The sequence below is a fragment of the Anarrhichthys ocellatus genome, unplaced genomic scaffold (genome assembly GCF_004355925.1).
Source record: "Anarrhichthys ocellatus isolate YVR2014 unplaced genomic scaffold, GSC_Weel_1.0 scaffold16, whole genome shotgun sequence".
Classification (NCBI taxonomy): Eukaryota; Metazoa; Chordata; class Actinopteri; order Perciformes; family Anarhichadidae; genus Anarrhichthys; species Anarrhichthys ocellatus.
The window spans coordinates 6,918,477-6,939,511 of NW_022280046.1; the positions used below are offsets into that span (position 1 = coordinate 6,918,477).

General features: G+C 42.2%; 1 protein-coding gene across 11 annotated transcripts in view; it reads right to left on the bottom strand.

The window, feature by feature from the left end:
* Positions 1–21,035, bottom strand: part of vav2 (vav 2 guanine nucleotide exchange factor) — a 180,406-nt gene that overhangs the window by 37,646 nt on the left and 121,725 nt on the right. For all 11 annotated transcript variants that reach the window (XM_031855842.1, XM_031855838.1, XM_031855840.1 and 8 more), the window contains exons 3-4: positions 17,001–17,059; positions 6,511–6,579 (exon numbers count right to left, since the gene is read on the bottom strand). In XM_031855842.1, coding sequence (XP_031711702.1) covers positions 6,511–6,579; positions 17,001–17,059 — 128 coding nt within the window. The remainder of the gene's footprint in view (positions 1–6,510; positions 6,580–17,000; positions 17,060–21,035) is intronic.

The window sequence follows — 21,035 nt, forward strand, 5'->3', positions numbered from 1 at the left end:
CTATCAAGAGTGTACTGTAAGAGTTGGCAGTCTCGACTGCCTCCAGGTGCTCAGAAAAGGAGAACCAAAGGGTTCCAGCTCGGCAAGTGGCCGGCATGCTTAAATGTCCTTGAGCGTGACATTCAATGCCTACCAGCTCGGGATGCTGTTTCGTGCTCTGACCCGGACTGAGTGGGGGCAAGCGAAGACAGGATTTCCGTGCTTGGATGAATAGTGCCTCATCCAGATGTATCTGTATACTTTACTACTCGTCTAATGGGGCCATAACCGGTCTGTCCTAGCACCAAACATTTCACTTGGACATCTCTGAAATTGGATATTTTGTAAGGATTTTGCAAGCTTTATTGATTCATGAATATTCTAAAACAAGATTTATGGGCACAGGTTATTGGGTTTTCTTCACTGTAACCTTTTACATCTGCCATCATTGCCATAATATTGTGTGAATAGGGGATACAAATCGGAGAAGATAGAACTGCCCTCATTGAAATATTCAGCTTTGTCGTCACGCTAGTGCGGGGGTTGTTTGAAGTGTTAATTGAGGTGGCCGGGTTCACTGTCTGCGCTGTGCTCCTTCTTTTCTTCATTAAGTTAAAGCGGCTCATGTTGAACACGGAGAAGACTGTGTGGGAGGCCCACGCTGTCCCATCAGTGTCTGCTCTCTGAACTCTGAGATAGCAGCACACGCTCCACGGTGACTGACGTGCTGCACAGCAGGGAAGCTCACAAAAAGAAGATGTTGTACTTTAGGTTCTGCTCTTATCCCTCGGAGACGGTACTGTACGACGGAGGTGTAGTGCAATGATATGAATATGAGCTGTGCAAAGATCTAAGAGGAGCATCTCTCCAGGTTAGGGCATGGAGGAGGAGTCTGTAGGGCAGTCTTTTCTTCATGAAAAGCCGTAATTACTATATATAGCATTACTATAGAACAATATTAATAATCTAAATTGAATAGAGAATTGAAAAATGTAATAGAAAAAAATGTGTTGGTTTCCTTCATCTACAGCTATTGATCCTGAACTTGTCAAAGGTTAAATATTCCATTGATTAGTGAAGATGATTTAGCCCCTCCCTCTTTGCCGGTTGGTTATTTTGTCATTGTTCAATACTCCGTTGGTTCAGTCAGTCAGTTCAGTATAATTGTAGTGCTTTTCAATAATGATGACTGACGGTCTGCTACATTACACTGACTGAGGGCTCAACAGGTTTGGAGAAAAGCTTCCTATCGACCGGGGATTTCATTTATAGCACCTACTTTCTGTTTTTCCTCATGCCCAAGTCTCTCTGAGTGGCGTTTGCTGACCTATTGATCCCAAATATGCATTGTACAATGCTTTTTTCCAATGTTTGATTCCATTTCTGCCCCTTTCCTTACATTTACTGTAGTTCTAATGCATTGTCTATATTTATTTTCCCAAAAACTAACCAGATGGAATATCGGTCTCTAGACTCCTGCAGATCTGTAATTGTTAATGTCATTAACGAACTTCTTACTTGACTGGCTGTTTTCACAGTCAATATGCATTGATCCTAATAACTCTAATGAACCTGAACATAATAAGTTCCTACTGTAGTAACTTGAAAGACTAATGCTTGTTTACAAAGATGTCATCAGCTTGAGGCGTATGTCCTGTCCTTCCATCATTGTAAGGACCATGATGTCATGATGTTTTGGATAGTGATGTTATTCTTTGAGGACTTAAGGACATTTTGGCTTTCTTCTCACTTCTTCAATGGGCTGTTTGAGGGTCAGGATATGGTCTTAGTGGCGGTTAGGTCAATCTGAGGGAAAGAACTATGTGTTCATTGGATTCTATTTTGTCTCATCTTATCTTATCGTATTGTATTTTATTTTATTTTATTTTTTAAATCTTGATCCATTTAAAGCACTGGTGACTTTGTTGTGAAAAATACTGTGTAACAAATTACCTTAACCTGCACAAGAGATTCACAGGAAATGGAAGATCACTTGGGGACAAAAGTCAGTCCCCTTTTCAGATTTTAAGCTCAAGGTTAGAATTAAGTTAAGATAAATGCGACAACAATGGTTGAGGTTTCGACATGTAGTATTGATGTTTACGGTTAACGTTTCAGGGTGTGTGTGTGTGTGTCTTCTTAGAAAGAGAAAGGGGGGAGGGGGGAACATGATTCTTGCCAGTGTAAATCTGTCGCACCATAACTTTACAATTTACGTCCCTTTGTCTCTTGGACATTAATAAATCATATGAATGCACTTTGTGTGTACTTGCACATGTGCATGCATCACAATGCAGCAGTGAGGTAGAAAAAATGGGGCAAAGTCCTGAGGACTGATGAATTAGGTCTGATCTTCTGTCTGATTAAACAGTGACAGGGCAGAGGGTGTCCATGGTGTCTGCACGCAATCGGCCCGCAAGCCTCTGCTCAAAGACATAGAGTTACATCAGTGGAGGGACGGAGTGTGACTCACCATATCAGAGCTACTGAGCATTGGTCCCCAAAGGCTGCCTAACAGGTTTCTATTTAAATAATATTATGTTTTTCAATACAGCAAGGTTTTAAAATGTTTAATACTCTGTCTGCATCAGGGCTTGTAACATCACGATGCTGCTGCCGCACTGCATCTATACAGCTGATGAGACTGATACAAAAAAACAACAAAAAAACCCCACCCCAAAACATCTCACGTTTCAGGCCCATGGAGGTTGCATGTATCACTGTCCCTCACAATGCTAACATACTGATTGATGCCTATCATCAGTGAGGCCAAATTGTGAGCAGTTTCCTGAGTGCGGCACTATAGGCAAAGTCATGTGGGCATTGACATTGTGAGGGCTTATTTTGTCAGGAGCATAAATTCCCAGTGAATTCCACGGCATTCGATTTTGATATTCTGTATGTACTTAAGGAAGGTTTTGGCCTCCTTCTCTCTTGATTTATTCCCTCAGTAAACATTGTAAACATGAGCTTAAAGTCTCATCACTAGTTTCAAGTCTTCTTCAATACAGCATGATGTTCATTTAGTAAGTTATGGTCCATTTAGAGTCAGATAGATGATGAAGCAGGGTGTGCTTTAGGGCGGGGCTACCTTGTGATTGACAGGTCTGTGTTTTCGCTTTACGACCTTAACCCTTTCGCAGTGTTTTCAATTCATTAAATTAAAGTTAATTAAAGCCTTTTTGTTCACCTAAAAATCTCTTATTCAACCTTAGATTGTACTAAGCTCCGCCCTCTAGTGTCACTTCTGGTTGCAAAAAAAACAAGATGGCCACAGCCAAAAACCAAAATGACAATGGCTTCTTATATACAGTTAATAGTTCTTACTGGCCGTCTCTAGTTAAGAATAGTTTATCCTGACTGTGGTCATGTGGTAATATAAAGTTGAACTTAAAAACGTATGTGACTTAATACTTTGCAGTAAATGATACCTACTGAGTTCCATCCATTTTCAAGCTATTGACTTTTCATGCCAACCTGCCCAAGGGATTAATGGTGCAAAAACAAACTACAAGAGTGACACAAAGGGCTTGTGACACTGTTTGTTTTGGAATGGAAATCTATATCCGCCTTTCACAGAGGAAAAAGTCCCTTGGCGGCTGTGTCCGATCCACCCCCATTTCATGCTTTGTCAACTCCAGGATGGAGTCATTCCAGACAGGGAGAACTCTGAGTTAAACGACACGGAGACTTGACATCACAAAGCCGGAGGAAGGAAGTGTGGATCAGGTTTACCACATTAACCCATGAGACCTCAATTAGGTGGAGGCTGGCCACTACCTGACTCAGACACGCCTGCAAAACAGATGTGGTGCAGCAGAAATCAAGCCGGAGCATGCCTCACAAATACACATATACCTGCACCCGTCACAGAATCTCAGTGCCAATCATTTACAGCTGTAATTTCCTGGTGAGCTCATACTGACAGCCTGAAGCCTCAATTCACCTCGCCTGACATGAAGTCTTCTGACTTGATATCGTAAATATGGAAATCATCCAGCAAGGTAAGTGACCTCTGCTAAAACCTCAGAAATGATACATGGTCAACCGCAAACATTCTGGTGTATATTTAAGGCCAAGCTGCTGGCTGAAGAACAACCATCTATAAAAGCCTTAAATGGCTATTAAACCAATTATATCTTTAAAAACATTGATTAATACAACAGCCGCCATTACATTAGTGAGTAGTGGACCTCCAGCTGTCCTCAGAGGCCTCCACCAGTCCACCAGTTCAAGTCTTTTGGCTGCTCCAGATGAAAATGAAAGGTTGATCGATCTGTTGCTGGCCGGGCGGCTGGAGCGGTCTTCTATTTAACGTTTGGTCTGCTGGCATGAACTCGCTTTTTAAATCTCACCTCAAAATCAATTTTTATAGATTGCCTTCCATTGCACTTAGTATCCTTTGTCATCTTATCACTGAACTTAATGATGCCATTTTATTGATTTTTATTATACGCCATTATATCGCTACTCCATGCACCTTCATTTTCTCACACTAAATATTTTTGGTGACAATATTGCTGTTTTATTCCTTACATGCTGTTATTTTTATGATATAATATCGGCTGTCATTGTATTATTTTCTTTCTCCGAGATGCTGTTAAATAATACTGCATCCATAAATAAATGACTATTATTACTGCGGTAAGATGATCTTTGTCCTCTCCCTCACTCTAGCAGTTCCGTCACTCATCCATTGTAAATTATGCATGGCTAATTAATAAGTCTCTCAGAGCAGGGTTATTGCTGGCGTGGCCTATGTGCTAAGTGTGTCCAACTGTATTAGGTGCAGGACCTGCTGAGGAATCAATTATGTGTCCGTCCGCCGCTGCATTTATGTTCTTTGTAAAAGGTCAAGAGCAGCCGTGCTGCAGAGCAGAATGATTAATTAAATGAGACCCGGCCCTCTGCACCTACAGGTGACACAAGGAGCACAGTGTTACAACACCATTGACCATTTCAGAGAAAAACTGAAAACTCAAGCTCATCGAAGCTGCTTCTATGCGGCCAAAACTAGGCGGCAACCTCCAGGTCTAGAAAGTGAAGCCAATGGCGAGGTGCCTTAAACTAGCATTTATTTCTAACAGTCTCTGGCTGCAAAAAGAAGTCGGGTTGTATATGAAACAAATTAGGGACATGTCAGGAAATACAGCAAGCTCAGTCTGACTTCTTCTCTTTTTGAAGTTGTCTGTTCTTTTATGAGCATATTTACATCCCTGTTTTTTTTGGTATATGAAATCTTTGAATCAACACGTTTTTTAGTATTTCTTCTATTTTTTTTGTGCAGGATTGAGTTCCGTTTTCAAGGTAAGGAACCACGCTCTAAGCTAGCAGGGCTAAATGTTTGGCTGAGCTGCACTCTAATCCAGCATTAGCCTGCTTGGCTGGCACCCATCTCCTCTAGCGAGAGCACATTCCTCAACGCCACGATCAAGTATTCAGCCGGCATATAGCTATAACCCGCATGGTCTCCTTTCTATCTCCCCCTCTCCTACCTCCTATCTTTCTGTGATGAATGACACCCGTCTCAGAGCGGTAGACTAATTATTCTCCATTAATCTGAGTTGAGCGGCTGCTGTCACCGCTGGAACCTCTGCAAACTCCAAGAGCCTACTTTTCTCTCTTTCGCACCCAGCGAAAACCCATCCACCCATCACACACACACACACACACACACACACACACACACACACACACCAAACCAGGAAGCCGGCCACCGAGTCGGTCCGAAGAGGCAGCCACACCAGAATCCAGAGCTGAGACGGTGTCACCATGGCAACGGGCAGAGTGACACAAGGCTCTACGCTTATGTAATTAAGCAGTTAGAGACAATTGGAAGAAGTGGCAATCACGCTGAAAACATCACATCAAGATGTGTTGTGTACATGATGGGTGGAGAATTGTTAAGTCTGCAGTAATATAAGAAATACACACACACACACACACACACATATATATATATATTATTACTTTGATGGACTCTGGCTTATTTCCAGCATGATGAGAGACACGCCATTGTTACCCAGTTTAAAAAGATACTCTGAGCTAAATGTAGAAAGCAATGACTTTCTGCAGCAGGAAACAAACATTTATTTTAATCTGCTGGAACATCAAATCCAAAGATTTTAAAAAGTGTAATGTTCCGTGACAACAGCTAAAAACTAACAATGGTCTATCTTGATGATGATAATGGCGAGTGTGTGTGTGTGTGTCTGTAATTGTATTAATCACAAGAATATCTTGACACAGTTACGCAGCAGAGTCTCCCCTCCTATTTGGCAACAGAGAGCTGGTCACCACAAGGTAAGCCATTTCATTTGAAGGGTTTAGTTTTGTTTTTGGGTTGGTTTATAGGCTAAGGAAAAGTCAGGGTAGGGGTAAGGCGTGAGGTTTTTGAAGTTTAGGGTTAGGGGAAGTCTCCAGAGAATAAATTTAAGTTGATAACACGTCATCCTAAGTGACAAAAACAAGTGTGTGTGTGTGTGTGTGTGTGTGTGTGTGTGTGTGTGTGTGTGTGGAATGAATACTTACTCTGCCAGCTCTTCAAGGCTCCGGTACACATCATCCTCATTCAGAGCTGTGTCCTCTGACGGAAAGGGCCTGGCACACACACAAAACACACACACACACACACAAAAACACACACACACACACACACAGATGGGAAGAGAGAGAGTAGAAAATATTAGTACACACACCACAGTATCCCAGGTAGAAAGATAACCAGTTGTCACTCTGAGCTCCGTCACGTCGGGGGCAGCTCAACAGCAGGATGTATTGAACAGAGGAGCCCATCAGTCACAAAACAACATTGTCAAAACACATCAACACACTGCTGCTGACAGATAAAAAAAAAAAAAAAGCTGCCATCTTCACACGGCCAACTGTCTCAGGAATTCAGGAAGAGAAACGGACAATGCAGAGCAATATAAAGAGCTTATCTACTTTCTGAATATGTACACTTTCTTTTGTTTGAAAACATTTTGGTTATGCCAGTAGCATCAATAAAAGCATTCATGTCAGCCCATGGTACAATAATCTGAAGGAGTCCTCTCGGCTCTCTTGGTAATTTCTTACTCCTGCCCACGCAGCGTCAACAAACACCATGACACTCCTGGGAAGTGGCAGAGCATAAAAACGGATGACTAATCAATTAGCTCATTAAACAGGGCGGATTTATTTCTTATATTTTTAAAGATATTAGCTTTCTGCAAACATTATTGTGAAGTGCGTGATTAGATCTCGATTGGCAAACCGTGTTTATGGTGTGCTTTTATTTATTTTTTTCTTCTTTCACAGAAGCTGATTGCTACAAATTATAGCCTATTAGCTTAATGTCGTGCACAATTGAAGCTCATTAAAATCAGTGAGGTCACGGTCAGCGCTAATCATCAACCACGCTAAGGTTACTGAAACGGAAACAGCTTGTATTATTAAACTAATTCAAAGATGATGTAGTTTTTTGCCAGCTTTGCTTTAATATGACAGTGTAGAGACAGAGACATGAGGGATAAGACATGCAACTAAGGGCCCAAGGCTGGAATCGAACCCGGGACTTTGCAGTAATGTGGCATACGCTGTAACATCTCGGCTATAACGCAGACCGTTTCCTTTAACCACCATCTGTAAATGGTGGTTAAAGGATGGTAAAATGTTTTATGACAATAAACATTAGGGGGATAAAATTGTCAAACGTATTGGTCATTAGCTGTTCTCAAATTACCCAAATACCTCAATGTACTATTACATTTAGTTTCAGTTTAATGAGTTTATTGTTAGTCTTCCGGGCAGCTGTTTGTTCTGAGTTTGTTTTCACCGTGATTGCAGCATACTGTTGTTGTTACCATCCTCTCCTCCGGCAATGAATCCCTCACACGGCAGGGGCCGTAAACAGCCCCGTAAGGTTGACCTTGCCTCCCGTCTGAATAATGTAGCTACTGATTACATGATTTGTTTTCTTACGAGGAGCCACTGAACACACACACAATCACACACACACACACACACACACAAACACACACACCAGTATTCAAGAAAGAGATGGTGAACAGAGCGATGGTGGGTGGGAGGTGAGTGACGGTTTCAGGCTCATGGGAAGAGCGTGGTGCAAGTGTTGGACAATATAATCAGTAAACAGCAACTGCAGGACTGTCAATTATAATATACCTTCATTTCTTTATCTAAAATGAAGTTCATACACGACATCTTCTGGGGTAGCATCATGAATAAAATGACATTTATACCGAAGTAGAATATATCTATATTTAATTTTAGTAAAACTTTAAGGCAGCGTCAAGTAAAAATGACCTTAATCTGGCTTTATAAATGACATATATTGTCACTCTGTTGTCACATTTTGTTTACAAAAAAAGAAAGAATAAGAAGAACCTCCCAAAAACACAACGAAAGAAAAACATTGTTGAGTTGTTGGTTACCACAAACCGGCTACACGCTCCCATTGTGGGATATACAACGTTAAAAAGAATATATTCAACAACAACTCTCTTTGCTTCTAAGCCTGCATGAGCAGACGAACAGTGTGCAAGATGTGTCTCTTGACCAACTATTCCTATATCCAAACGTCATTAGAGCGAGCAGGTTTACCTCTCAAGAAACCATGTGGCATGGGTCTTTATTGCCTCCTACCCAAAAATAGAGTAGCACTACGTAGGGTGTCTCATTTGTTTAATCATCTCTATTTATTTGATTCTACGTGCCTTTAAGTTTTTTTTTTTAAATCGCATTGTTTTTATTCAAAGCACGTTGTGACGTGTTTGGTAGAGAGATCCTTTTTCGTTGGTCTTCCTGAGGAAGAGCTTTCTCTGTGTGCTCATTTGTTTTCACAATTACTACAGAAAGGTAATTCCGTTTATGCATTGTGGAAGACCGGAGTTGTTGGCCTCAGAGAGAACTTGAAAAAGTGGAGTTATATTAAAGCCTATATCATTTATTATTCTAATGATATTTGCGGAGGGGGCTGCTGGCGATTGATTTAATGCACAAATAAATGAATGAATGTCTCCATATGACAAAGAAAGGTGTTGTAGCAGGAAAGAGAGAACATGGAGAAGAAGAACGTCCGCATGTTGTGTTGTAGCATCCAGACCAGACGTTCAAAGCTCTCATAAAAGGCACTCGGCTCTCTGTCAGCACTCCTGTGAAATCCCTCGACTGTGTTTAATCCATGATATGATCAGGTGACATTTTATTGTGATCTCACGCCTTCTTAAAGAGTCAAAAGCAGTGACCTGTTGGTAACAGTGTGAGGGTCAAAAAAAGCAATCATTGTGCATATGTGCGTGTGTGTGTCTGTCTGTGTCACAAATAGTTCACTGATAAAACCATTAACATGCCTGAGGGTTTTACAAAGACGGCAAATTCGTTTTTTTAAACGCTTTACAGCCAGGAGGTCTTAAAAATCTACATTTGAGTATATTTTCTACCAGCCAAATCAGATTGTTTACAGGATATTCAACCTTTGTTTCATTATAATGCATTTAATACTTGACTCCTTTCTTTTATAGGGCGTGTATAAAAGCAATAAAGTGGTCCATGGGTTTGAGATAGAGGAGTTCACAGTTAATTGCAATCCCCTACTCGGCATTGAGGACGTTAGTTTATGAGTTTTGCCGGTAACACTTTTTCTCTTCTTGCTTCTTCACAGTCCACTTTGTTTGGACAGCCGCTTCCTTATTAAGCACTAATAGCAACTGATGTAGTATACAGTGCAAGATAGTCCACACAGGGCAGACAGCAGGGCAGACAGGTCAAACAGGTCGCTGTTTATCTCCTAAAAGTAAGTATGCTCTTTTCCTTAACTTAACTAAGTGCTTTTGTTGCCTAAACCTAACTCCTGATTATTTTGAAGATAAACTATGCATGTGACAACCGTCTATGAACACCCCCATCCCCGACACCTGCCAAAAGTGACACTAGAGGGGTACGTAGAGCGCCATAGTTTGAAGCTCGGGAGCACTGACTTCTGAAGCATTGGGGTGAGAATGTATCATTATCTGTGTGACGCCAGCAATTAGCCTTTCTGTAATTACAGCACACTCAAAAGAGTGCGTCAGCCATCGAGTTAATGAATGCTCAGCTAGAGGAGTCAAAGGTCAGCTGGTCACCCTCAGGCATGTACGTGCACACACACACACACACACACACACTAGAACATGCACAGAATCCTGCAAGCTCCACAGTCTTCTCTGATTCATGAACTTTGCTAACTCTTCCATGTTTGGTTGACTTCATTAAAAAAACCTCTGTATTTTCAAGAGCTAATTACAAGCGCTATTATTAAGGAATCATAACACAGAAACTGCCTCATCTGATTTATGCTACTTTCTCGCTCACCGTTATGAGCGCAAAGACAGCGCAGAAGGGGCTTCCTCCAGAGCGTAATAACACACCCACATCTTATGGCCCCGTCCAATGAAATGTGCATTATATTATAAGTTATTAATGGAGTCCCGCAGGGCTAAATTTAATTACGTAGTAGTTTGCGGGGCTGTGCGCTCGTATGCATCACCCCAGTGTTGTTTCGCGGAGCCAAGTGCTGGCCCAACGCTGCCGTTTTCATTTCGCCTAAATGATACAACCAGGTGTAATTGAACTGTGTTTATAATTTCATCAGGACTCCAATGATGAGCCGTCTCTAGGCTATTCAATAATGCTCTATTGTCCTGCGAGCGTTCCTGCATGTTGTTCATGCCTTTCCACTGTGTGGTAAACCAGACTGGATACGTGCTTTTTCTACATAACCACTTGTCTTTTCAGAGAGTAAAAAGTGTCTTTGTTCATCTTTTATACCTCTGATTATCCCCTACTCCTGGTTTTTTCTTCCTGCCCTCCTGATTTGGCTTATTCCAGTGTTTGTTTTTGGTGTTTTTATCTGTGTTGGTTAAAAACAACTGCTTCTTTTAGGTAAAATGAGGAGTAAATTGCTCTCTTTGTTGGTTTATATTTTGTTCAGGGATCTGTCCGACCACATCGAACTGTATGTGTTCAGCAGGTAGATTTACTTGTTACAGGAGAATTTCTATTACTAAAGGATTCATTTTACCATGAAACCTAGTTGTGTCGCTTCTGCCATCTTTGTGCTTTTCTTTTTTTTTCCAATTTTCTTCTTCCTTAAACTTTCATTCTTGGTTTATCTGATTATCTCATATATTCAACTTTCCGTGTTTTTTTTTGGTTTAGTTGGGTATCATTTAGTAGAGACACTGTTATTAGTATTAGTACAATTAGCACACTTTTAATTCACCAATTCAAACTTACTGCAAACCTTGAGAGAGAAAGTACATTACATTTCAGCAGAGAATGTAAAGATGTGAAGTTTATCTTCAGACGGGCATAGAATTCAACCGATAGAGAGAATAAATAATCTATTATATAGTAATGGTCTATTATAAAAAAGATTGAAAATTCACTCAGATTTAACTTGAATGTTTCTTTCAAGTAAATATCAATTTTTAAGGCAATAATTTAAAACAAAATTACACACTTTTTTTCAAGGAAACTCAAAGGAAGTCATTAATAAATCATAATGTAACATAAGAGATTAACTGTCATTGCCAGGGGACAATGAGAGGAGCATGAGTGATTGAATGTGTGCGTTTCTTTTTGCATTTGTGTTACTCTTTAAAAAAGAAAATTAATTAACTAAAGAAAAGAAGAAGGAAATACATCTTGCAGCATGTCATGGTCAGGGCATGTCAATAAAGGTTTTTCTGGTTAAATAAAGGTTAATTATAACAACAACAAAAAACACTTCCTGCTTGTTATAATCAGGGCACAGATTTCACGTCCTACTCTTCTCTGACCCGACACAAACAACCATCTCTTGTCCTTCCTTTTCTCAGTGGATTTTAATGTCGAATTTCTGTTTCCTTCCTTTAATGCTGGCGTAAAGGGAATGTGTGCCAGACAAAGCCGCAGTGAGCCGGTCCCATTGATTCAACAGCAGAGCAACGGTGTGGTCGTCAGCTGTGAATGCAGCTGAAGTGGTCAAAGTTGGAGGCAGTTTCATGTCCCAGGACACGGCTTTTTTTTCTGCAGGGGTCGATAAATCGCTGGAGCTGAAGACAGTGTCCACTTTGCCGCTTATTGCCTGGGTAGGACGTGTGCAAAATGACTTATGAGTAAGAGCCTCTTTCTTTGCATGTGTGTGCTTTTTTCCCCCCACATTTACTAATGACATTAGCACACCATGATGCAGTCAAACGAGTGAAACATGGAGTGGATTGTGCATTGTGACAACCGCATACTAATGTGTGTGATGTGATACAGTGGCGTGAGGGGGCAGAGCTGTGCCGACAGGATGAGGAGGAGGGAGGGAGTTAGGGAGGGAGGGAGGAAAAGAGCAAACAGCGATTCTGTCCTCTCCTGCTGTGCACTGCAACCGCCTCATCTTAAATACAACAATATAAAAACACAAGCACATCTACTACATATCGTCCCTGTGCAGTCCAAACAAATGTAAACATCATCTTTCAGCAGAAAACTGGATTTCTCCTATTTACTTATTCATCTTTATTTCATGGAAGAGGTAGCTTTAGTAACAAATGGCTTTTCATCCGGCACAGAAGGACTTCACGTAAAGCTGAAAAGGATTAGTCGATTGGTCAATTAGCCAATTAGTTGATAAACAAAAAACCTACTGTGAAACTACAATATTTTAAAAAGAAAATGTATCATTTGGGTTTTATTTCAAATTAAAATTCCCAACATTCTCTGGCTCTGGATTTGTTGCTTTTCCGTACATTATATAATATCATCTTTAGGTCTTTTGATCAGATGAAGAAGCATATTGAAAACATCATCTTGGACTTTAGGAAATCGTGATGATTACTTTCACTTCTTTCTGACATTTCCATGATTTTAAACTGATTACAAAATAAATAGTTAGTTGCAGTCCCAAATTCGGTTGTGTGTTCAGTAATCAGCCTTAGCTCTAAATAGAGAGGGCCGATTGGCCAAATATATTGGCTATCGACGCTTGGCTGAATACTTTGGATCTTTGTCTCTTTTTCGAGCATATTTTCACATGTAAATCAGGCAATTAAGGGTTTAGTTTGAACACATTACTGTCTGTGATTGTTGGAACAGTGAAAATAATAACCAATATGTTTTTGGTGAATAAATCAGCAATTGGCAGTCGTTGGGCTTACAACATATCACCCAGCACTAGCTCTATATGCATGGTTTCATTCTTTTACTTTATTTATTCTTATTTTTTTCCTATTTTTATTTGTATCATTTATGATCATACAAAGTAATTGGCTGGGAGGCGTAATTCTAGGTGGCTGCCTCTGTATGGTCACAACTTTTCCTTTACAATCTGCTCTATATGCCTAATTTCTATGACAGAGTGCAATTTGTGTCAATAGTTTGTGACTTGTGCATTTTCTTTCCAGCAATGTAAATGAGTAAATATACAACAAACAAGAACCCCAGTTATACAGCAGCTACAGTACTGTTAGCCAAAATGGCTACACTGTAGCAACAGTACTGCTGAGCCGAGGTCGCTCGCACTCCACGACCCGGATCCCCTGAGCCCAGCGCACACACACACACACACACACTAACAGCTCCGATCAGGCGTGAACTAGGACAGTGAAGCGCGAGGGAGTTGAAGGTTAGAGTGTTGGTTAGCTGAGGACAGTAAAGATAAGCGGTAGGAAGGAGGGGGGGGGGGGGCGGAATAACAGGACAGAGGATGGCGCAGGCTTATGCAGTAGATAAACTGTGAGAAACACACGGTCAAGAGATGGGAACATGAGGCCTCAACACAAAGGATGGAGGATGTACTTTTGATTAGATTGATGGTTTTTGCAATAAGTTGGTCACAGATAATATGAAGGATGTAGGTTTGGTTTCTGAGACACAATGAAGTTAGAGGTTCTTTAGCCAGACTAAAAAATAAATAGAAAATAAACAATACATTTACTACTTCAATCAATACAAGTTATTGTCTTTGATTGACGTTCAATGCTTCTTTTTTTATGAGAATGCTGAGTAACAAACTGTCACGCTGTAAATCCATCAACAAATTACAGGATGTAGAGCAGTTTCTTTTATGAATGGTGTCTGCAAAGCATCACATCAGTTGCACGAGAGGTGAAACAGAGGGCAAAAAAACACCACGAAAAAGAGGAACAATTGAAGGGAAGCTTATCTTCATTTTCGTTATCGACTGACTAATCTGTATTACGTAAAACGGGTAGCAAGAGAGCACTTAGACATATTTGAATAAGTCACTCAAAAAAGAGGACAATTCAAGCGCGGATGCAGAGTCCTAAAGGAAGAGTGTGCTGCGCGTATGTACATTTGATTGCAGAGGAGCGTGCGACATGAATCACTCCTTTTCCGACCGGGGCTGGAACGCTGACAGAGTGACTGAGACACGAACTACCGATGCCTGATTACAGTGAACACACATCAAAGACGAGATCAATGGGCTTCAACAGGACGTCAATGGACATGCCTGCGGCGCATGTTATACCGACGCAGTGAGGAACTCTCCGGCCATTATAAAACACAATGGATGGCCTGATGTGGTGTCCGTGCATACCTGATCTGAGACTGTGGGGCTATTGTCTGGGCATTGAGACCTCCACGCTGGGGGGGAACCACAGCTTGACAAGATCCATTAAAACACTTTCTAGAACAGTTTCCTTTATGCGTTATGTAAGCACTTTGCAACGTGTTTTGAAATGACATCATCGTACCCGTGGACTCGGAGGGCCTCTCTATATGGTACACTACTTGCATGGACGGTATGGCATGTGTTTGAATGAGTTATAGGAGTTCTCAGGCCTGTACGTGGTTGACAGGGGGCTTTGAAGCGTGACAGAAGAGATCCGTCAGGTCCTTGAGACCTTTGAATGCCGCTGACCTTGCCCTGAGCAGAATTACCAAAGACGCGGCTGATGGGACCCTTTAGAAAGGCCAACTGGGGTCAGTGAGCATCCATGTTGTGGAAGTGCTCTGCTTGATATCAGCACCCTGTTCATGTTAGATCATACGGCACATGACCGTACACACGTGTGAATCCTGTAGCGAAAGCTTTAAGAGACACACCATTGTTCAAAGCACCACCCTGTGAACCCCAAAACCCACCGGCGGGATTGAAAAGCATGTTTTCTTCAGACAATCGCCAAAAGGACACCGTTTATGACAGCAAGAAGCTATAAAAACACCTTTAGATTCAGATCTTCCTCTTTCTGCACACCTTCGTACATCATGTCTATGAATCTCAAAACTTTGATAAATATCAAAGGCATGGCGGCTGTGTTATACTGCCCAAAATGCCTTTTTGAATTCTCTGTTTACTTCTAGCCATGATTGTGCTGTTTCTACAGAGGTGCTTGACTTCTATGTAGCCGTGAAGATCATGGCCACAGAGAGTAAAATGTGACAAGAGCAAAACAACTCCCAGGAACAGCTTGGGGTTCAGAGAGTTAAGCAATGTGTTAGACTGAATATGCTTTACTGTCAACGCCACTGAAAATCAACGCCTAACTCCGCAGCTCTTTTTATTTTCTGATCCATATATTTGCACCGTCGACTCCTAACAGATGTCTCCAACCACAGGAAGCCGCTCACAGCATACAAGCTCAATCAAGGCAATTGCACCTTAGTGAAGGGAGTGAAACATGCAGCAACCTAAGAGACACTTTCTGAGCAAGTTACAGGGAAGAACCACGGCTAGAAGACGAGTGAATAATGGACTTGCATTCATGTTTTTTTAGTATTTATTTGAAGTTATTACTGTAGTGGTTGTACAAATTAAAATCACACAGAAGGGGGTGCACCTCTTACACCCTCATCTTACATTTAAAATGATTTTTAAAATGCAAGAAAATTAAGTTTGTCAGTCATTAAAGTATTACCGATGACTAATTATCATGATAATAATCTATGTTGAGATCATTTTGGCTTTGCAATCCCTGTGCTGACACTTGTAGTTCAGTGTACCATTGAATTGCTTTAAATAAATGTTTCCATATTTTCAGACCAGGAGCCAAACGTGACCTCACTTAATAAAGTCGTACTCTGTACCGATCCCCCATAATGCCGTTGTGTTCTCACGTTCACCCCCAAAGCAGGGCAAGAGAGGTCAGAGTAACTCTAGGCGCTGAAAGGAATTCTGTGTTTTGCTCAAGGACACTTCAGTAGTCAGGTGCTCGAGCCTCAGTTGAAGGACAGTTTGTCGCCCACTGTGGAATCTCTTTTGTGATATCCTTAGATTCATACCCATCTGAGAATCTGAACTTTAATATGAAATGTACTTGTTAATTAATATTCAGATTACTGGGATTAAAGTGTCTCAGGATCAGAAAGAGGGATTCATGCTAATGTCAAATGAGCCTCGACTTTGACGCCTCTCAGCAAAGCGGTCGGCGTGGACGGGCCGTGAATCAGCCGTCAGTCAGCAGGTTGTGTTGTCTTTATTAATGGCGAGGGACCTGTGCTCTGTCTCCCTCTGTCACTCACCCTCACTCTTCCCTTCACTTCCTGGCGTGGCTCCTAATGGGCGCGCTACATCTACTCATTACTCAGATGGATGAAATGGCTTTTTATGTGGCGCCGGTGAGCCACCGCGCTCCGAGCGGATTGAGCACATGAAGAGAAATCAGGAGCCCATTCCGGGCTTGATAAAGCAGTGCGAGGGATTCTCTCAGCATCACCATTATGCCTGAGAAATGACTGGCCCCTGCATACAATGTAGTACTCAGACTCAGAGAGCACTGTAATAGATTTTGCGCGACGGATGGAAATGTGTTGTGCAGTTATTTTGTTCCCTGAAAGACAACAGTGGCTAAAAGATGCAGCTAATTGCGTAAAAATGTAAATTGACTTATAAATGAGCAGCAGATGTTAACGGCCACCTCCATCTTAATACAGGCCTACAAGCGTATGTGAAATGCGTTCATCCAAACGGTTTCTTTGCTGCCGATCCCCTCGAGTGCTTCGGCTGTTCAAATGATGAATGAGAGAGTTACAAATGAGACACATACCTGATGCCTTTGATTTGTGCGATGCTGTGGTGGGAGATCCGTGACAGAGCGGAGATTACCTGAAATAAACAGAGAGATAAACAGACATGTCAAAATGTAATTCTGTATTGGTCATCCTTTTATTCAAAACAATGTATTTCAGGTTGCTTCTGCCTGTTTTATTGATAATCTTATCTAATTTCGAATGCACACTCCGGGATTACTACACTTTCAGACAAAACAAACAAAATAGTAAAAAAATTATTTAAAAAAACAGTCAGCAACAAAGTAATACAAAGTTAAGCACACAAAGGCAGCAATCAATTCTAACAGTAACTAAAAAATAAACCATCATAAATCAGCAGTAGTCAGTAGAGGTTCTTGGGGGCCCCTCCTATTCAACCTTTACTTGCTTCCACTTGGTAACATTCTGCAGAACCATAAGGTTGCTTATTATTCCTATGCAGATCACCCAGATCTATCTAGCTCTCTCACCAGATGACTTTGGTCCTCCAGACTCGCAGAGGCCTCGAGAATGCAACAACATTTTCCTCAGTTAAACAACGGAAAAAAACGAAATAATTATTTTCAGGCAATAAAAAATAAACACTGTAAAAGAAACTAAAAGTAACAAAACGATGACAAGTAATATATTCCAGAGGGAGAGCCATTATCAAGCTGCTTTATATGTGCTACCAGTTAAAAGAAGAAAATGCTCATTTCAGTTGAACACTCACCGTTCTTCAAGGAGCCTTTATTGAACAGTACATTTCTTCCTCAACCCCTCCCAGGCGTATAACGTACCACAAAGGCCTGTGTGACAACATATTGCAGGCCACCATGCTAATTGTGACATTCAAAGACATGCGGAGCAGTCACAGATGGACGGGTACCAATTTGGTTATATTACACACCAACAAATGGCCACTAATTTCCCCTATTGTACTTGTTTTCTATAGTTTGTTAACCTCCATACTTTCCCGTTCTCCTTTTGTTTTTAGTAGAAGAAGGTCAAATGTGCTTTGATTTACGGATTTAACGCCGCTCGTGAGTCACACGCAAGTGGGCTTATGGCTGTGGACTATAGACGGTGTGCTTTGCAGGGTCTACAGAGGCTAGTTCAGGAAGATGAGGAAACCACCATCGCACTCACACTCACTCACACACAATCCCCCGTCTCCTACGCCTCATTACCCACTTCCTGGGGTGTATTTGGGCTTGCGACGCCGTGGCAATGCCAGATGTCCCCCTGACAGGGCGGAGCAAATTGTTATCTCAACCCTCTCGTCCTCAGCAGGTGTGTCATCATCTGCAGCCTCTCGTCAAACTCCCTCTTGTCTAAACACACAATGCGCACATCTCCGCTCTTACGGCACTCCACATTGAAGAAGAGCTGATGGCCGGTGGGAAGAGCACACCACCACTTTGGGACTGCGGGATACTTGCGTTGAAGCGCTTTTGACCAAAACCTTTTAACTCTCTCTATTCATGCCGATCTCATGTTTAACATAAAGAGTTGTGTGAGAGTGGAGGGATTACGTGGGGCGCTGCTATGGAGTACTATGCATACATCACATTCATTTACATCTGACCACTCAACTGGGGGGACTTCGACGGGGCTATTGCTCACCAGGATGATGAGAGGTTATCCCTCTGTGTCGCTAAAGACCCGTGTAATGGACAGTCATGTTCACGCTTTAGGGGCCGGTCTACCATTTCACTCCTCCTTGACATGTATCATGTAACATGTAACTGACTTTTTGAGATAGAGAACAAAAAGGAAAGAGAGACAGACAAAGAGGGAGAGGCGAGCAGAGGAGAGGAGATTGCTAATTTAGCTCAATGTCTGTTTAGCCAATGGTTAGTGTGTTTAATAAATCACTGCGGGTAAAGCCATTGTGCAGCTGGGTGGCATGCTGCCCACGTGGCCACGCTGCAGGGAGGATTCGCTTATGGCACACTGCCCCAGTATCATTAGCTCCATCTTTTTTGGTCTTATTAGCCTACATTGTCTTTGTGGAAGGGTAACAGACGGCATAAATCAAATCATAAAACATAAGAAAAAAATTAATAAAACGTGAACAGCTGGCTGGACGGATGGATACAGTAGGTGGATAAATTCAGAATTTAATCGCAATCAATATTTAATGCGAGTAGTGAGATCAGCTGGTTTCAGCCAGGTTCGTCCGGGTTCAAAGGAAAAGCCGAGCTGTTGGCCTCGAGCCAGAGAGGTCACAGCGGGGCCTAAGCGTGCACGGCCTGGGGAGACAAGCCATCAACGTGCCAACACTGAGCATGCTAGCGTGACGTGCACACATCACTCAGTGAAGTCTATTAGTATTGAACCTCCAAGTTTCCTGAACATTAAGGAATTTGTTCTTGTTTTTTAGTTCATGTTAAGAGTCGCACGCCATGAAAAGCTATGTCTCAATGCTGGGAGTGCTGTTCGTGACGCCCTCTCGCTTGGAAGAGGAAATGCTAATTTGCAATCTGTTTTCAAGGCAGCCGAGGAAGTAAAAGATCTGCTCTCGCATTGTGACAAGTTGATAACAGCATTTCATATTTATGCTATTGTGTGTAGAGCTATTTCGCTACAGACAAAACACAGGAACAGAGGCTATAATTTGATTTCATTAAACCACATGAAGGAGTACTCCACCAAAGAGCGAAATAGAAGTGCCGCCTTTCGGGCCTAGAGGGGGCGAGTGATACGCAGATCACAAGAAGATCTTCAGCGGAGTATCCCTTTAAGTGCTGACCTTTTTTTTGTGGAGTCTGCATCTTTTATCGGTTTCAAAATGCCACTCCTCTGTCTCAAAGGTGGCCTATCTGCCTGATTGTGCTTTCCTCTCTCTCTCTTCACCCTCTTCTCATCCTTTGGTTCGGCCAAAGCCTTTGAGTCTCCACACATTATTAATTTCCCTCTCATCTGGTACTCCCCGGGGGGTCTTAAATCAGGGGGCTGGCCAGAGAATAAAGCTTCTTCCACCCCTCTAGGAATATGGAAAAAGACAAGTCACATGATGGAGTGATAGCTTAGATTTCTAAAGCCCCAAACCAATATCGTATCTTAATCAGCGCTCTGCAGCCCCCGGGCATCCCCTTACCCACATCTGACCCTTTCTGTCAGTCAGGAGGACAGAACTGGAGACACAGGTAAAGTCAGACAGATCCACTGATGCTTGCAGTTTTTGCATGAGACTGACATGCAACATTTACGATCCATTTACTGCATTTACAAGTTTCTACGCACATGTGCAAGTGTGTGTGTGTGTGTGTGTGTGTGTGTGTGTGTGCAGGGAGGAAGATAGCATCTATGGAATAACTGCGAAGCTAAGCGTTTGCAAACACACGCCACCCTTACACGTCTCCAAACTCGCCACATGTGGCCCCAGCTGGGGGCCAAGCGAGGCCTCAGGTGCACACACACACACCCTGCAGCCAATCCGAAGCCCTACAGGCCCACGTTACCCCTGGCAACGGGGCTCGACTGAATATGCACGGTCATCAAATGCGAGTGGAATCAAATGAAACCTGCAGCCATATGCTGTTAACAGTAGGAGGGCGGGGCTGGGATTCCATTATATCTGAAAACATGCAAAAGAGGACTGTTGACAGTTCATCACACACCGCCAATCCTGTTTACATGTGATGCATTCACGGCACGATTACACCTCGCACCGCAGATCAATGCATGTGATGGAAGTCATCCAACAAAGAGGCCGAATTAATGAAAGATTCACCACATTACTGTTATGCTCTCTTTCCCTTTCTCACTCTCTCTCCGGGCTCTTCCTCCAACAACTGGCTCCCTGATAGTGTGAGATATTTATGAAGTATTCACACGTTGATAGGACAGCATTGCTCTGCTTATGCCAGCGTGGTAGGCACGAAGCAAAAGGGACACCGAGTGGGAGAAGCGAGAACAGATGGCTGAGTGGGAACCCTGCGTGCCCAACATCAATAATAGACGGACAGAGGAGGGACGGCTGAGCCCGCCCCCGCGCGCGTGTGTGTGTGTGTGTGTGTGTGTGTGTGTGTGTGTGTGTGTGTGTG